We start from the raw sequence: 18,542 nt of genomic DNA on the forward strand, positions 1-18,542 counted from the left end.
CAAATGTAAATCAACAATCAATGAATGTAAAGCAAATCTAATTGGAGCTGTTAACAAGGTGCGAACTGGAGCAGTGCTCTTCTGGGAGGAAATTACTGTTTCTCAACTGTGCAGCGGTATTGCTTTATAAAACGAGCCTTACTTATTTCAATTAAAATAAGAAAGTTAGCCAAAATGGTTAAACTACCCTGTTGTTAAAGTGCGTAATGCTCATATAAGCGGGACGAAGCGCGTTTGGAGAGTCCGAGATCCTCTTTTACGCACTGTTTGCGCACCGCAGGTGGTTAACTTCCTTCAAAATGGATCCATTAATTGAAACAAACGAGGATAATCTGATAGAGGAACAACAATTATTTCGACAAAGGTTCCAGCATGTGCCCTGTGTTTTCATGGTAATGGCAAACACACCTGCTCAAACAGGATTTGCGCCCGAGCACATAAAAAATGAGCTCATTGGCTTGAAAATCAAGCATTGATGTTAATGAAAGAATTAATGGATATTTGCATAAAAACGGGGCTCGTTCCTCGCTAAGTCTGAATGAAAAGACAGTTAATGTAAGTGTGAGGGATTCTGTTGGGTGCTTTAGATTTGTTTCATTTTTACTCTGATGTGTTTGTTTTCATTAGTGGCTCATTACAGTGTATTTTCATTTCCAGGTCCGTCTGGCACTCTGGAGGTTTCTCAATACTAATGGAGCTTAATGGCTTGAGCTCTGCTTATATTATACAAAAGATTTTTGTTTTCTTTCAGTTGTTAATGTAGGTTTTTGCAATGCCTAAAATGACTTGTTAAACAATCTGACTATATAGTCATATAACATAAATGTCAGTCTTCTACAAATGTGATCTTTCAGTCTTTAAATTCATGTAGGTGGTCACAAGCAGGTTAAAGCATTACTACATTTTATGATTCTATTATATCTTCAAAGGCTCAGATTAGCTTTCGCAAATACTGTCCATGTTCTGGATGTTGTCACTCACACACTCGTCACAAGTCACACACAATTGCAAAATGCTGCATTTTGAGGCGTACATGTGGGGTCCGTAAAACATCACATGAAAGACTTCATACATTGTATATTTTCATCAATTGTTAAGACGAAGGAGCAACTATATAATAAAAGTATCTTTAAATAAAATGCTGACCTGATTTTTTTAAGTATTCAGGTTGGGGCAAGTGTCACCTTTTAGTAATAGTTAAAGTTTATAAATTTATATTTATCTAGCTTTGAATTTTGATAACTTTTATAATGCTTATTGTTTGCTCTAAACGTAAATCAGTCAGTCTTTATCTATCGGTCTGTCTGTCCGTCTGACAATAATAATGTTTTATTCAGGATTACCGTATTCTGTTGTCCACTTTGCATATACGACACCTCTTTGTCATTTGCATAGCTTGCTAATGTCTAAATTCTAGGTTGATTTGTAATGTGATTAAAACCTGTGACATGATTCCATGTTTAACATTCTTTATGAATGTCATCACAAAATCCTTTAATCCATAGAGTGAAGACTGCAATCTACTTTTAAGTGTTGACATAGATTTTATTTACAAATATTTTTTTACATAATATACATATATTACAGATGGGATGTTTGTCATCGGTGAACTGCATACCTGTAGCGCGCCTTTAAAATATCCTTAACTCATTCGCACCTCCCATAAGACCTTGACATTAGCGCCATGCAACATTGTGGAAAAATCATTCAATTCTGAATTCATCGCAGTTTCCAGAGGTGGGCACTGTGTTTAAGATTGACACAGACAGGAGGTGATGGCCAGGACTGTGCGGATTTGACCATGTTGACTGAGGAAAGTGTGACTCTCGTAGTCTTGTGGAACACAAGCGTTTACTTGACCTTCAGCCCGAAGCAAACACTCCCCTGCATGAGATGCACTTCTGTAACAACAACAAAAACAGAGTAAGTGAGCACATTCACAAAACACAGAACGCACACACTATATATACAGCTACATTTATTTAATCAATTGTATTGGGCTATGTGTGTTCCGTGGGGTTATTTTATTCAATATTTAAAGATGCACCAAGTCTCCATGTCACTTTAATAATTTACAGCTAAAGAAACCAAAAGTACTTATGGTTTTATGTGTGTAGTAGTATTTCGGTTTAGGTGTCTTGCCAACGCTGCCATTGGTCTGCTTAATTGGTATGTAGAAGACTCAAAAATTAAATAATAATACAAATCTAACTATATAGACACTGTTGGATTAGAACAAAAGTTGAACCGGCTTAAAAAGCACTACAGTGAAGCTGATATTATCATGTACTGTTTTTTGAAAACCTGTGAATGCAAAAATTGTCCATTTATACTCAACTATTTACACTACAAAAAATACTGGTATAGCCCAAGAGACCACAAAAAAACAATGTGATTCAATTAAATGAACTAACTTAACTTAAATGCAAAATGTTCTGAATCAATCTTTTGTATAAAGCTCGATGTAAGTAAATAAGAATATTTCACCAAAAAACATCTATACAAAAATATATTATAAACCTGTAGTGTACATTTCAAAAAGTAAAAAAGAAACATTACGATCATCGTAAATAAAGTTTTCATGTTTAATTTTTTAGTTTTTTTTTGTCTCGTATACTGAAAGTTTAATTTTTAACTATATCTGTTTTAAATATTTTATTTTCTGTCATAATGCGCAAATACATTTCTCAATAGTGAAAACAACATGCAACATGCAATTGAGTTATTTTCTCTATTCCATGACTTTTAACAGCTATTTACAATACTGTGCAAATGTTAATATTTTTACCCTCCAACCCAAAAAAGGATTTTAAGCCAGTTATTTACATCTTTTGATGTTCTGTTTGTAGTAAATATAAGGGCCGTTGAAAAACAGAATTAAGACACTCGATCTCGCCGCCATGTGGTCACCTGGTTCACGGAGCGCTTAACAGTTCCAAACAAATCCGTGCTGTCGACCTATTTAAATGGATTTTAGCAGGACAGACAACAACAACTATATTTGCACATTGTGTAGACTGAACACTACGTTGACTACATTTATAGCCGCATTTTGTCTGGGGAGTAATATAAATATAAGATCTATAGCCCTATTCGGATGGTCATTGTTTCTCATAAGGTCGTCTGTAAAAATAAGTCTGAATGGTTCCTTGATGATAAAACTCATTCATTCGGACAAACATACATGTAAATTCACAATGGAGGTGTGAGTTTGAAATCCTGTGAACATGGAAAATGTGCTTCTCACTTGATCAGTCACATGACAATTTGCACATATTTAATAATTATAATGGAATAAAATGTTTTTCTTGTCTTGTTATTGTTCCTATCATATCCCTCTCTGTGTAGTAAAGCAGTGATCCTGATCTAGCGGTCAAGTTAGCTAGAACTTATGTGAGCTTGTGAGGTGTGTGTGTGTATATGTTCTGTGGACAGAGTCTTAAAGGGGTACTTCACCCAAAAATTCTGGCATCATTTACTCACCTTCGAGTTCTATATAAATTTCTTTGTTCTGATTAACACAGAGAAAGATATTTGGAAGAATGCTCATAACCAAAAAAATCTCGACCCCCATAGACTCCCATAGTAGGAAAAATTACTTTATCACTTTTTTGTTGTTGTTCTGTTGAACATAAAAGAAAACATTAAGCAGAATGTAGGAAAGCAATAGTTCTGGGGCACTTTTGACTACTACTGTAATTTTCCCTACTATGGTAGTCAATGGGGGGCAAAATCTGTCTGGTTATAAGCATTCGTCCATTTACATTTAGTGATTTAGCAGACGCTTTTATCCAAGGGGACTTACAAATGTGATCAACAACGTAAGCAATTGGAACCACATAAGGACAACAAAAAGCAAAATGCAATAAAACTGGTCTCATACAGCCTACCACAGTATTCTTCCAAAAAAAATTATCGCAGATTTGGAACAACTCGAAGGTGAGTAAATGATGACAGAAATGTCATTTTTGAGTGAAGTATCAAGCGTTGAAGCAAAGTGTGTTGTGTTTTAGTGCGCTCTATAAAAGGCGTGTGTGTTTGTTTGTTTGATTGATTTTGTGTTTGCTTAGCTGTGTGTAGGCTTGGATGTTTCGTTGTGTACCTGAGAAGGCAGCAACTCCCCGCGGTGCAGCTTCCCAAACATCTGCCCACATCTATTTCCTGTTGGAACATTAGCAACACAAGAGAAAGAGGCCATCAGTTCACCACCTGCTGTTACTGCGGGACACCCGTTTAACATGCAAAGTGCTTTGATTTGACACCTGCAGGGACCATTTGTGACTTCCTCGCACCTTCTGCCAGCACTGCGACAGACACCACAGACGTCTTCAATAAGCAAGATGCCAGCTTTATTAATTTATTTCGCTGTGTGAAGACGGCCTAATCGTATTATGCAAGAACTGAATAAGTACGGAAATACTTGCAAATGTCAAACTCTTGAAAGCTAAAGTATAATGATGTTTACAGCAATTTAACAACTAACTTTTATAGTGACAACCAATGAGATAAAGCAGCTGTTCAATGTTAAACATCTTATGACAAACGCATAGTTCGCACATGTCATTGGATCAGAATGTGGATTGGATGTGAGGAGGGAAGTGAATCGTTGTGATTCTCTTTGTGTTCAGCTAATGGGGGAAATGAGTGATTTCCTCTAACCAGCAGCAGTTACTGGTGTGACATTTTCCTGCATTGGAGGACTTACAATCCCCTCCAAAAAGGGAATTGAATCTTTATAACACAAATGTAAAATCAGCAAGAATGTCCTTTTCGATTTTGTCATACAAAAAGGGATTACATTTGAAAATCAAACAGTGTATATGTAATGGTCATTTGTGTTGGTTTACTCACCCTGAGACTTTCCACCTTGACTCCGTCATCGCTGTACGTAGTCTCGTAGTGATACTCAACATATGGGATTCTGTAGCAGCCCTCCATCAGTTTACATTGAGCTACAGTCTGAATCAATTCCACTTTGTTTGGAGTTTCAATGAGGGTGGAATCAAACTTTGTGGGAACGCATGAAAATCCCTCTGAGAAATAAAACAGGTGTACAGGTATGATGGGGATCATTTATTCATCGCAACGATTATTTAGAAAAACTGTGATCTCATTATTATTCCTTAATTTGTCATCATTTATTATTTATCTTTCAAAGTGTGTCCAGAATAATGTTATAAAGATAAATATATTCTTATTTATTACACACTTTGAAATTCTAACACTAAACTGGTGTTACTAAATGTTCTCCCGATTGTTTAGTTTTTTTGTCCACATTTACATTTTTTTTACATTTTTTGCTATGAAAATGTGCTTTAACACTTCAAATTCAACTATTTATTTCATATTTTGTTCAATAGTGTGAGGACATTCATTCACAAAATAAGCATTCAAATACCTTTTTGGGGTCACTGTACACAAAGATAAAATATTTATTTTGTTGATTTGGTTTCTTTTTCTCCCCGTTCTTACCTGGTGCTCCTTTCACTCCCACACACTTGCCAGCGTCTATAACAGTCTCATACGGCGTCTCCGAGTAGTATGTCTTTAATGCCGGTGCTCGTACGCACTGAATCATTCTGGCTTCACAGTGGCAGTCCTGAATGATCTCGACCTCACGCAGACCTTCATATAGCATCACTCTGTCCACACGGACACCGGCAGGCTCACAGGTGGAGCTCAGACCACAGGACAGGTCTGCTGCCCCTGAGAATGATGATGATGGCTCCAGCCGTCCCATCTATGATAGTGAGAGAAAGAGATGATCTATGCTTCTAATATATCAGAATGACCCTTCATTGTAAATGCAAGTAAAAAAAGACAACCAAATATAGGATTTGCCTTCATAATGAACATAGTAAAATAGTAATAAAACAAAAGAGCTACATGAAATTGAACACGTTATTTATTTTGACATATGAGATATGTCTCCCTCGTGTGGTCAGCTGTGGAATCGCGTTACCTTCTTGTTCCTTAGGTAATCCAGCATTGAGGAAAATCTGGAGGCCCGAAGATTCGTGTCAAATGATACTGACTGACCACAATGCGATTTACACACGCCAACATCCACATTCACAGGACTGCCTGAAATATCTGTGACGTTTCAGGAAAGGTTTAGTCATACAATTAAAACAAACAAACAATCAGGTTTCCTGATTTTTCTCAAGAAAAACATTATTACAGGAAGTTATTATTGACAAAGCAGAGAAATATACTTTATAATAAAACCATTGTGATGGTATCATTACTGCTTAATTTAGCATCATCACAAACATGATTTACATTCAGAAACTTGTACGGTGATCCAATAGTTATTCATTACGTTAGAATGTGACATTTGTCAAATACCAAATTGTTCCTTGGTGACTCTCAGTGTTGTGGTTGCAATATTTATATTATTAACATTTTTGTAACAGAGTGTCTGTTTTTATTAGACAAATATTAAAGCCTCTCTCATTTGTTAGTCTCGCTTGATTACAACGTCTGCTCAATTAATAAAGGAATCATGATTGTAAAAATGTTCATTTGCAAAAAAACACACAGCTTTGTTTAAAAAACAAACAACATGTTTTTTGTTGTGCAATCAAAGTTATATCATCAAACTGCAGTTGGGGCTGTTTTGAATAATAACATCTAACTAACACAATAAAATACAATAAAAACATAACACATGCGCGGCCGATAGAGGGCGACCGAATCACCTCTGCCGACGTAGATCACGTGACTCTGGCGCCTGCAGCATGCGCGCTCTGTGAACAGGTTTCTGTCTACAGCAGCTGAATCTGAATCAAACACAAAATATGCATAAAATCAACCATTTTTTATAGTAAAAGTGTAACATCCATGTTGTATGATCAAAGTTAGTGATTTTTTTGTCTTTTATTTGTAGTAGTATTTGTGTTCATTTTCTTAAAGGGGCAGTTCACCCCAAAAATAAAAATTCTGTCAACATTTACCCCAAATCTGTAAACGTTTTTTTTTCTGATGAACACAGAGAAATATATTTTGAGGAATGCTTGTAACCAAACAGTTCTTGGACCCCATTGACTAAAAGTAGGATGGCAGTCAAAAGTGCCCCAGAACTGTTGCTTTTCTATATTCTTCAAAATATCTTTCAAAGAAATGTATACAGGTTTGAAACAACTTGAGGGTGAGTAAATTAATAGATGGCACTATACTCGCAGTACTGAATATGCACCATTTAAAGGTATTACCATTGAATCATCGATCTCCAACCAACCCACAAATAAAATAATAAAATGAAAACATATTTTTCCATATCGTAAATAGCCCAAACAACAAAGAAAATGTATTTCATGTTGAGTTAGCAATTATCTTGCTATCTGGTTATCCATATAATATGATATCCCACGTGATGAGAGCCGCAAGGCTCGATGTGTCACCTGTGGTGGGAACATGCAATTTTTCTAGTTTTAACTATAACCAGTTATAAGTCAACCCTCTCTCTCTGTGAAACCAAAATGCATCAGTCAGATTTTCAATGACACTCACATAGAGAGTTAAGATCACTCAAGTACATGATGTTTACGCAGATCATGAGGAAATAATCAACCATCAATACTCACAGGTCTGATGGACGGCGCCGAGCAGAAGAAACAGTGGCAGTAAATCCATAGTAATGTTATCCAGTGTCTCTCTCTCACATGCACACACCTCTTCACTTTGTGCTGTGACTTCTGCCGTGTCTCAGGGTTTTTATACGGACCTCCTCTTCAGGTTAAATGCTGCCGCTTGGTGTCAAATGAATGGGAGAGAACTAATCAAATTTCCATCACTCTGATGCCTGCTGTTAGGTGACGTGAACATCAAAGGGAACATCTTGTGTTTAACGGTGAGATCCGTGCCCATCCTTTCACTAATTAAGTACTTAAAGGACTTTGAGCTAGTAAGCAGCACTCGTTCAAAGGTATTAATCATCTTTTATCTCAGGGGGGGAGGTGTTTAGCACCTCCGCTTAAAACAAAACGGCTCAAAGCATATAAACGTGCCCGGCGTGGGAGCCCAGCCCCCTGGAGAGAGCAGCCGACCCTTTGTGTTTATTCAACGTCACAACAAATGGTGCCTTTAAATGTGGAAGACAGAAGCTCTTCTCTCTTTCACTGAGAATGATCACGATTACTGAAGATAATATGAAGATCTTTTTTTGTTGACGTCTTACTATTGAGAATATAAGTTTCTATGTTTTAATGTCATCTCCGTCCAGAGCCATTTTCACCTCGCTCATTATAATCACAAACAAACATGATGACTGTGATATCGTCACTATTTAATCCGGTAATCTGCTCAAGCAAATGTCTAACATCAATCACGGTTATGTATTTCTCGATAGCAGTATAAAAGCGTTGTTTCTGAAAGCGTTGTGTGTGGATTTGTTCCAATGGAATAAGGGATCCATTTATCCATGATAAAAGCCTTCTGAGAGTCTGGAGCCCTTCTCCACATGAAACTTGTGAATTCAGCAAACGTTTTAAAGAGCAAAATAATGAGAACAGAAAAGATGGAGGGAATGAAAGAACATTTCAAAGGCGCATCGTTCACCTCAGAGCTAAAAGAATGAAATGAAAGAATGTTAATTCCAATAAAAATTGTAAATAGTAAAGGAATTTTAAAACCATACATTTTACCATTTATGGGAGTTCACCCAAAAATAATGAATTTCAGTCATCATTTACTCACCCTTACATTGTTCGAAATCTATTAACATTATTTTGTTCTGCTAAACACAAAGGAAGATATTTGTAAGAATGTGAGTAACCAATCAGATCTCATCCTCCATGACTCCCATAGTATTTATTTTCCCTACTATTGCAGTAAATGGTGGATGAGGTCTGTTTGGTTATTGACATTCTTTCAAATATCTTTCTTTGTGTTCAACAGAAAAAAGACATTTATTCAGATTTGGAACAAACTGAGGGTGAGTAATTGATGACAACATTTTTGGGTGAACTATCCCTTTAAACTGTGTTCTGGTAAAATGTTAAATATGTGTGATATGCTAAAAGTCAATCAACAGACTTTTCAAATATCTATAGGATTTTGCACACCACAACTGCGGTGTTCAAAGAACAAGCCCAAATCTTAAAATCTAAAAAGTGTCCTTCTGATAATAATAAATAAGGTGGCATACAGTGTTAGTTCTGATTAGATTCATATTAAAAATGTTAAAGTGCTCTTTGAAACATATTTAAACAAACAAATAAAAAATGTTATTTTGTTATAGTCTGTGCTGGCTTCACACAAACCTCAAGTTTAATGCATAAACCCTTTGAATAAGATTCTGATATGAGTGAAATGCTGAAATAAAACACATCTACCTTCTGTGACTCCATTAGTGTTAACAGAAAGACATAGAGACAGAGCGAGACCTCCTGCTTTCTGTGATGTCACATGTCTGGTCCTGATGCAGAATTATCCTATGTTTATCATTCAGCCTGAGGAGCACAAAAACAAATATTACTATAACCCAATAACAAGAAAAAAAGGTGATGATGTCCAACTTTGGAAAACGGATGTATTTATTTTTACTCAAATATTATAATAAAGATGTATTGAAAACTGTGTATGGGTGTTGTAAAGTCTTGCTTGAGTGTAAACTGAAGCTCAACTTTGAGAAACATTCAAACATGTTTGGCCAAAAATGTCACATGTCAACACATGAGCGAAATTTACAGACCTAGCAAACAACAAGAACACCCTAGCTAATATCGTTGGGAAAACCCCACGGTAAACTCAATTAATCAAACATAGTAAAGTAAAAAAGTTACGTAAACTTAATTTTATGAAAAAGTTCTACTCACTTAAATATTTTAAGTTCCTGAAACATATTTTGACATTTGACAAAGTATAACGATTAATTTTGATAAACTTGAAGTTATAAAGTAAAACTGAAAAAACATTTTTTAACTTAAAATAAAAAAGGTAATTCAACACAATTGGTTGAGAAAGATTTCCAATTCCCAAAATGCTTTGCTTTTCACTTTTGTGGTCACCATTGCTTAGAAGAGTGGTGCATGTGCTAAGGTTGATGGAGGCTATATGTATCCTTCCTGTAACATTTGTTATGTCACCAGTAAGCAATGACTGTGCTTATGTAAAAAATTCTAAAATTCTGCCTACTTCATGTCCTGAGAATGATGAATGAAACATTTAAGTCAGACATACTAGGACTAACAGTAATCAAATGTGAAACCAAGAACCTCTAAAACGTAAAAGATTTGAGGCAACGAGCTACCTTAATTTTTTGAGGATTGGCAATTTATCCGCGTTTAAAGAGTGGCATCATGGCTTTCTTTGAGAAATGTGGAATTTTGCAAATGATAGCGCTCATGTACAAACAATCATACAATATTGTAAAGCGATACAAACTAAATCCATGTTCCAGATACAAAGTACACGTGCTTTTGAGCGGCTATAATCTGATGGCTGTGTTGTCTGTGGCAGACAGTAGAGGCCAGGTGTGAGTCACCCGTCTGGAGGTCAGTAATCTGTGTGCTGCTGGATTACACAAACACAGTCCAGCAGACCGGACAGCTCGGGTGTGACTAAACAGGTGTGTGACAGGGAAACGCTGCTGTATCACACAACACCAAGAACTTCACTCAAAACATTATTATTGCCTCCCAAAGAGTTTAAGACGCCCTTAACTCTACATGTGCAGTTTAAGTGATCTGAAGAGACACACTCCACTGGACATATCTGACATCCTGAGGACAAACTGGAAGACAGAAGAGGATGCTTTTAAGTATGAATCCTGCCGTTCTGCCAATAATAACACACAAGGATGGAAGAGGTCATGTTCTCTGTGAGTATGGAAGTACACTTTTGCATTTCAAATGCAATTCATAATTTTAACTCTGGTGTGGTGTTAGGGTCATAGGGACCCTTTTTTGAACATTTAGCCTACTAAAAATTCAACCTCAGACAGTTAGATTGGTTCGAGAAAAACATGTTTTTCACCTATTTCTTGGATTCGTTTTGTACAAAAAGTGAGAAGCACCTTTTTTCATTTATTTGTGAAGAGGTTAAGGCCAACTTTACAATTTGTACGGTCTATGATGCTTGTATTTGTAAACATCTGAAAAGCGTCTTTACTTACACACACCATACAAGAGTTAACAGCACTATGAAATGAAACATTTCCCATATAAAAAAGAACAAAAAATCTGATAATGAATGATCTGACGATGCTATCCAAAACTATATTGAAGTGTTTTGAGTGTATTTGTCCAAAGAAATGTAAGTAGAACCCTGATATTAATGATATTAAAGAGGACTTCTGAACAAAACTGAGACGTTAAAAAGCCTTAATGTCTCTCTGTACAGGGCAGGTGGCACAGCAGACGATGCCCTCTCGTCATATAGAGGTCTTCTCTCAGTTGGCCCGGCAGAAAGTGAGCAAAACAATCGAGGAGAGAAAGAGAAACGGCCGTTCACTGGACAGAAAACCTGCAGAGGTCAGCGTGAAGCAGACACCCTTTGAGAAAGCTGTCTATGACCTCGCACACAACCAAAAGCTTGTTGATGACCTCACCTTTGGCAGGCGGATCGGGTTTTACGAACTTCGTGGGGAAATTGGCAGCGGAAACTTCTCTCAGGTCAAACTGGGCATTCATGACCTTACCAAAGGTGAGAAACTTTTTAAAACATTTGACATTACAGTGGCACCAAAAGGTATTTGAACATTAAATATGCGTGAACCACAAACTTAAACATTTTATATTTTTTATTAAAAAATTGCTTGTGCTATCTTCTTTCAATTTAAATGTTCCTTCATTTTATATTATATCACATAATCATATACTTTAATATTTATGTAATGTTATAACATTTGTTTTTTTAGTCATTTTAAATATCACATGTACTGCTTGTCAATTACTTAGTGTGTCTCCATCAAGACTGGAACAGTACGTCTCGGGGAGTCAGATGTAGGTTAATCCTGGACAAGATTATTTATAATCTCAGTCACGAGACCCCTCCAATTCCTTGATATTTCATAAAATGATGTTATCACGTTGTAAATACAAGAATTATATCATGCAAAATTATTTTATGATTAACATATACAAACAAAAACTCATTTTCGTGGCCTATCCAAGTAATAAATATTAAAATGATGAAATCACTCTACGATGACAAAGAGAAAATGATAAAAGAATGCGTGCTGTCATGTGACATGTTAACCATCAAACAGGAAATGACATCACTGAGAGGAAAAACGTATGTGGTCCCACCTGACGGTGTGTCAAGTTCTACCAGTATCAATGAATATGAAATAATTCATTTATATATATATATATATATATATATATATATGGATAATTTTAGACATTTTCATGTGCCCCATTTAAATGAATATTTCTCTTTCTTTTTTTCAAGAAAAAGTTGCCATTAAAATACTGGACAAGATGCGTTTGGACCAGCATTCCCAGAAGTTGTTCTCGTCTGAGATCTGCTGCATGGAGAGACTGTCCCATCCAAACATTGTGCATCTGTTTGAGGTGGTGGAGACATTTCGCAGGCTTTATCTAGTGATGGAGTACGCCCCCGGAGGAGAGCTGTTCTCCAGGATTGCAACCAGAGGGCGACTGTCTGATATAGAGAGCAAACTAGTGTTCTCACAGATACTGTCTGCTGTTAAACACATGGTGAGTAGATCTGGTGATCATGATCTTTATTTTAAATGAAGATTGATTATGGCAATTTGTCTTAATTAACATCCCTTCTAATAATATTAATATAAATACGTATATTTTTTATGTAAAATGTCTTTTAATATCGTCAAAATAATAAATGTATAAAATGACAGGCGAATGATACAATGAGTCAAAAAGAATAGAAAAATAGAAATAAAATAGAGGATTAGGTGCATTGCATTGTTCTTGTATTCTACACTGTGTTTATTGTACTTTTAGCAGATAGAAGTGATGTAGTAAAGACCACCTAAACCTAGACAAAGTCGTAACCAAGACCAAAGCCGGGCGAAACCATGTCAAGACCAAGACCAGAGTGTGTTGAGAAAAAGACCAAGTCAGAACTACACCGAGACCAAGACAGGGCAAGACAAAGTCTAGATCAAAACCAGACCAGCACTTCTAAACATTCATCTGAAAAATCCATTTAACCCCAACAGATCAAACTAAAAAAAATATATAATATAAAAAAATTAGAAAATCAATGCATTTTATTGCTTTGATTACATTTATTTTGAATATTGACTAGTTTATAGAACATTTGCATAGAATACATTTTAAAGTCGGAATGAATTAAATAATATCAATTCAAATTGATTTACAGTGTTGCATTATATATTGTTAATTACTTATCCGTACACAACTTTTTTTAAATTAATTTGCGCTTGTAATCTTTAATCAAGAACATTAACCTTCTACCCCCACGAAACGACCTTTCTTCACTTCTGGTCATGAGGAATGACGAGAGGGCGGGGCTGCAATGACTGACAGATGACGAACTGGATTACAAATCTGACTCCATTTTGTTGGCAACAACCAACTTTTAAAGATCCAATCAATACTCGATGAATGAAATCAAGTCCCGCCCTCCTTTTTTTCTCATTTCAAAAGTTGTTTCACTCAGATATATGTCACGATACAGAAGAGAAAACAATCGCTACTTCCATTTCATGCCGATTTGAAACATGCAGTCGTATACATATTAGTGCTCTCTTGATATTGCTTAATTATAACAGATCTTGTAATTTAAAAAAACAAGATCTCCTTACTCGCATTTGTAGGAAACAGTTTAAATTTTGCTGACATTTCTATCACAATCCCATGTTCAAGTTTTACATGCCACCTGAAACATACGGCATGGTATGTTACTATCTAAAATGTTATTTTCTCTTTTCACGCTCTTTAGCACGACAACAACATCATCCACCGGGACCTGAAAGCTGAAAACATCTTCTACACCACCACTTACTGCATCAAAGTGGGTGACTTTGGATTCAGTACTGAATGCCATCCCAGTGACCACCTCACAACATTCTGTGGCTCTCCACCCTACGCCGCCCCAGAGCTCTTTAGAGACAAGAGTTACATTGGGCCGCTGGTGGACATCTGGGCTCTGGGCGTCCTGCTGTACTTCATGACGACAGCAACGTTCCCCTTTAACGGTTCTAGCCTCAAACGACTGAGGTTCTGTATTCTCAGGGGTTCTTACTCCATCCCAGCGTACATCCCAGATGCCTGCCAGCAGGTTATCAAGGGGGCGCTGAGGCTTGTGCCCGCTGACCGTGTAACTCTGGCACAGGTAATGTCTAGCCCTTGGCTGCATGGTATCGAGTACCCGAGGCCTTACACGCCTGCCCTACCAACACCATCACACCTGGTCGATTCGTCGAGGACACTCTCTGTGGATGAGCAGTCGGTTAAGAAGGCATTGGAGAAGCTGGGCATTACCGAGGCTCACCTGAGGAACAATGTGGTGTTGGAGTGCCGCAGTCCCTTGACCGGGGTTTACCGCATTCTTCTGCATCGCATTCAAAGGACAAGATCCATAGAGGCAGCTGGATACACGGTGCTCTATCCGGCCAACACCCAACCCATAAGACGCCGCTGGTCACATCCTACAAGCGTTCCAAAGAAACACGACGAGTCAGCTGTATGTTCCATCCTATAGACACAACAGACAAATGTTACACTACAGCCTAAATAAGCTGTTTTAACATGAAATATACTCATATCTAAGTATCAAATCTTTTTTTATTATACAATTAATGCCCTAAAAATGTGAAATGTTGTATGAATGCTAGTTCTTGAATCTTGGTTCCAAAATCAATCAGGACTTTGACAGTGTACAATCATCTTTAAGCTTTTAGTTGGGATGAAACTTTATTTATGTGCACCAACTCCAACATGAAAAAACAACACTGTAGCATTCGGCTAGTCACGCAGTCCGCTTTCGTCGCTTCTGCCCAAGAGGCCATTTGACTGACAGGTAAAGCAACCAATCACGTTTGGTTTTGTGCCGCGTCATATTTAGAGACGTAGAAATGTCCCCGCAGTAACAGACCGGTGTACATTCACGAATGTCAAAAGCTTACAGCAACAACAATGATTATAAGTTTATAATCATAAAATTAAAAATAAAGAAATCCTTTGAAATTCGACCATTAAGATGACTTTGCACGTGCTGAAGTGTTTCCAGAAAAGTGTGCCTTGTGCATCACACGTTTAGCCAACGGTCCGTGGGCATGACGTCTGAGGCTAGCATTCGGCTAGTGTTTTTCAACCTTACCCAATTAAATATTAACATACTACAGTATTCTCAATTTATCGGTATTTAAAGTTCATAGCCATACAGACTACAATAATATAAATTGCCAAAGTGCAAAAAGTTCTATAATATAGCTACGCTAAAATTTACTAACGAGTCGACTATAGTAAAAACTAAAGAAGGCTTACAACAAAAGAAGTGTTTTTCATGTGGGGATCCGTGTTCATTTATTCAGTTTTTGATATGACATTATATGGGAATTAAACTGCTAGAAACAATATGTTGAAAAGCTTGTAATGTCCTACGATGTGACTTTCTGGGTTCTGTTTGTTAGCGTTTGTATCACAATATACGTACGTGCAGCTTTTTTCATGTTAACTGAGACACTCTATGAGACGTTTTACCTTAAGCTTCTGAAAATAACTTTGTAAGAAGTGTATTAAAATAATTGATATTTCAAATGGTGACTGGATGCAGAAATTTAAAGTGTTTGTGATACACAACCGGATAACTTTACATACAGTTGAGACTCCGATGATCCTACCCATGAATAATTAGAAAAGCGATTAAAATGCTGTCTCTCCATAGACATAATTAAAGGTTATGGCGTGTTTTACGCGAAGGTTAGCGCCACATTTCGATACATTTTAACAGAGTGGAAGTCGAACAAAACGCGCTGGCGGCTGAAGGCGGACTCTGCGGGATTGGATTTGCGCTCTTCCTTGCTGTCGTGTACACGCTCTCAAGTGGTCACGGTCGCAAGTTTGGGTATTTGGACGCAGCCTTAGAATTTCAGGTGGAAACCCACGTTAATTACAGCGTGAGTGACTTCAGTTGACGAGAAGTTGTTTAATAAACGAGTTTTGAGTCGCGAGATCACCTGTGAAAAAGAAAAATTCTGTCATAATTTATTCATCTTTGAGTTTTTACAAATGTGTATATATGTTTTTGTTCTGATGAACACAGAGAAATAGATTTGGAATACTGCTTAAAAACAAACAGATCTCAACACCCATTGACTCCCATAGTAGGAAAAAATACATTTTTTTTGTTCTGTTGAAGACAGACAAAAAGACATTTTGAAGAATGCAGGACAGCAAACAGTTTAGGGGACTTTTGACTACCGTTGTTTTTTCCTACTATGGTAGTCCATGGGTGTTGATATCTGTTTGGCAATAAGCATTCTTCCAAATATCTTTCTCAGAACAAAGAAATGTATAAAGATTTGGAAGAACTCGTAGGTGATTAAATGATGACCGAATTTTCTTTTCGGGTGAAGTATCCCTTTAAGAACGGCGTCTTCAAATGCGTAGCACAAAACCCGGTGTTGCATACACAACTTTCATCTGTGAGTTACCACCAGATCATGGTATCAAAACACAGCACCGTAATCAAGTAAAATTAGTACAAGTGAAATTCATTTATTCCATGTATTTTAAAGAAAACGTCATGTATTTATCCATGAAGGCCCTTACAGCATAAAAACAATCGGAACAACTTAAGTTAGCAGGTGCATAGCGACATCCTGACGACCATCAACCGGGCGTCGTTACAGTAAGTTTTGTGACACTTTTCTAAAGGGTCTTCTTTTTAGGTTTTGTGACTGAAGCTACTACTAGATCAGAAGAGGGCGCCAGAATCTCATTTTCTCATTCAGTAGGCCTACGTAACGCAACCAAAATAATCAGTTACATTTTTCTTTAATTTTGTTTTAACATCTTTAATGTTGTATTTGTCTTATTTTGTGGCTTATATATCACACTCAAAACACCAGTGTGAGAAGGGAGAGAGAGAGATAGTTTGTTGCCGTCCTTGCTCTTAAGGCACACTGTTAAACGTGCAATACCACCACCACCTATACTGGACTGTCAACCAGATACTGCCTGGCACTGAATTATTTACAATTAATCGTAATTGTAGTATTTAACACAATTACAGTATTCACGGCTATTAATATCAGGGCTTATTTAAACAGATCATTATTCGTTAACAAATCTATGAGCATTGTGGCAAAGATGAAACACGTTAAAGGGATAGTTCACTCAAAAATATATTTTTCTATCATTTACTAACCCTCGAATTGTTCCAACCTGTAAACATTTCTTTGTTCTGCTTAACACAAAGGAAGATTTTTGGAAGAATGTCAGTAACCAAACATATCTCATCTGTTTTGATACTGACATTGTTCAAAATATATATATATATATATATATATATGAGTAAATGATGACAGAATTTTATTTTTGGTTGAACTATCCCCTAATGTAAATTAGACCTACCCACTATTATGAGTGCTCAGTCACTTTTGCTATTAAAGGGGTGTCTTTAAAGTTTGAAAAGATGATTTTTTTAATTGTTAAATGGTTTACAAGGCAATACAGACATTTTGAGAGGCTGGGACAAGACAGTGCATTGGCATGGAGAAACGTTGAAATCAAATCTTTGTCTGTGTTGTTTAATCGGAGATACAGCAAAACAAGTAATCATCCACTTTTCAGCTATCAGTTCTTTGCAAAACCACATAAATGGATAAAAACAAAGGAGACTTTGACTTGTTCTTGAACTCAATTCCAAGACTATGATGTCATGAGAAATGTTTTTTGATTTAATGAATATTTAATTACTTGCACAGCATGATGACAACAGGATTAACACATAACCTAGGGACACATTTTTATTTAATTGAGTGAATTTCTCTAACATAACATTACAATTATGTAATATGTCAATTAAATTCTATAGGGATGTACTACTGTATATTGGGTGCTATTGTCACGGTTCTGCCTATCTTGTCTGGCTAATTCTTGGTCTTGAGGCAGAACCAAAACAGAATTCCTTGTTTCATGTGGGGAGAGAGATTTTGGACCTTTTGGGCTTCCATACTCTCCCCGAGTCTCGTCTGTGTTTCCCGCCATTTCGTGTCATTAGCTTCCCCTTAGTGTTTCATCTGTTTCACCTGTCCCCTATTAATTATCCTGTCATTGTCTCCCTTTAAGAGTCCTCTTGTTTCATTGTCTTGTGCGGTTCATTGCTTGTACTTGTGCTCTGTTCCTGTATACCGTGATCTTACCTTGTTCCTGTTTCCCGTGTCAAAGTGAGTGTTAGTTTAGTGTTCTGTTCCAAGTGCTTGTTTTCTTAGTTTTAGTTTAGTAAGTCAGCGTCCTTGTTTTTTGTCAAAGTATATTTATCCCTGTATTGTTTTCCCCCATCGTGGGTTTTGTTTTGCTTGTTTGTTTAGTTTAGTGTTTATTGTTAATAAATATATTTGTCAAATCTTCATCCGCCTT

General features: G+C 36.7%; 2 protein-coding genes across 2 annotated transcripts; one reads left to right on the forward strand and one right to left on the reverse strand.

Annotated features, from left to right (window-relative positions):
- Nucleotides 1-1,609: 1,609 nt before the first annotated feature.
- On the reverse strand, nt 1,610-14,572 carry pnhd (pinhead). Its single transcript, XM_056743668.1, has 9 exons — nt 14,449-14,572; nt 9,336-9,452; nt 7,587-7,751; nt 6,702-6,782; nt 5,963-6,093; nt 5,473-5,740; nt 4,852-5,033; nt 4,103-4,161; nt 1,610-1,901 (listed from the first exon to the last, which is right to left on the reverse strand). The coding sequence occupies exons 3-9, from the start codon at nt 7,633-7,635 to the stop codon at nt 1,751-1,753; spliced, it is 921 nt and encodes a 306-aa protein (XP_056599646.1). The 5' UTR covers nt 7,636-7,751; nt 9,336-9,452; nt 14,449-14,572; the 3' UTR covers nt 1,610-1,750.
- Nucleotides 11,328-14,658, forward strand: LOC130417447 (serine/threonine-protein kinase NIM1). The gene is made up of 3 exons (XM_056743010.1): nt 11,328-11,646; nt 12,397-12,665; nt 13,897-14,658. The coding sequence occupies exons 1-3, from the start codon at nt 11,328-11,330 to the stop codon at nt 14,656-14,658; spliced, it is 1,350 nt and encodes a 449-aa protein (XP_056598988.1).
- Nucleotides 14,659-18,542: the final 3,884 nt, after the last annotated feature.

Source organism: Triplophysa dalaica, chromosome 3 (genome assembly GCF_015846415.1).
Source record: "Triplophysa dalaica isolate WHDGS20190420 chromosome 3, ASM1584641v1, whole genome shotgun sequence".
Lineage (NCBI taxonomy): Eukaryota > Metazoa > Chordata > Actinopteri > Cypriniformes > Nemacheilidae > Triplophysa > Triplophysa dalaica.

Bases quoted from the DNA above. Each gene is read 5' to 3' on its own strand.
- pnhd (XM_056743668.1), bottom strand. From the start codon at position 7,635: ATGGATTTACTGCCACTGTTTCTTCTGCTCGGCGCCGTCCATCAGACC. The intron at 5,034-5,472 runs GTAAGAACGGGG...TTTATTTCTCAG, and splicing joins GGGAGTGAAAGGAGCACCAG to AGGGATTTTCATGCGTTCCC. The intron at 1,902-4,102 runs GTACACAACGAA...TTGTTGTTACAG, and splicing joins GGGAGTTGCTGCCTTCTCAG to AAGTGCATCTCATGCAGGGG.
- LOC130417447 (XM_056743010.1), top strand. From the start codon at position 11,328: ATGTCTCTCTGTACAGGGCAGGTGGCACAGCAGACGATGCCCTCTCGT. The intron at 11,647-12,396 runs GTGAGAAACTTT...CTTTTTTTCAAG, and splicing joins CATTCATGACCTTACCAAAG to AAAAAGTTGCCATTAAAATA. The intron at 12,666-13,896 runs GTGAGTAGATCT...CACGCTCTTTAG, and splicing joins TGTCTGCTGTTAAACACATG to CACGACAACAACATCATCCA.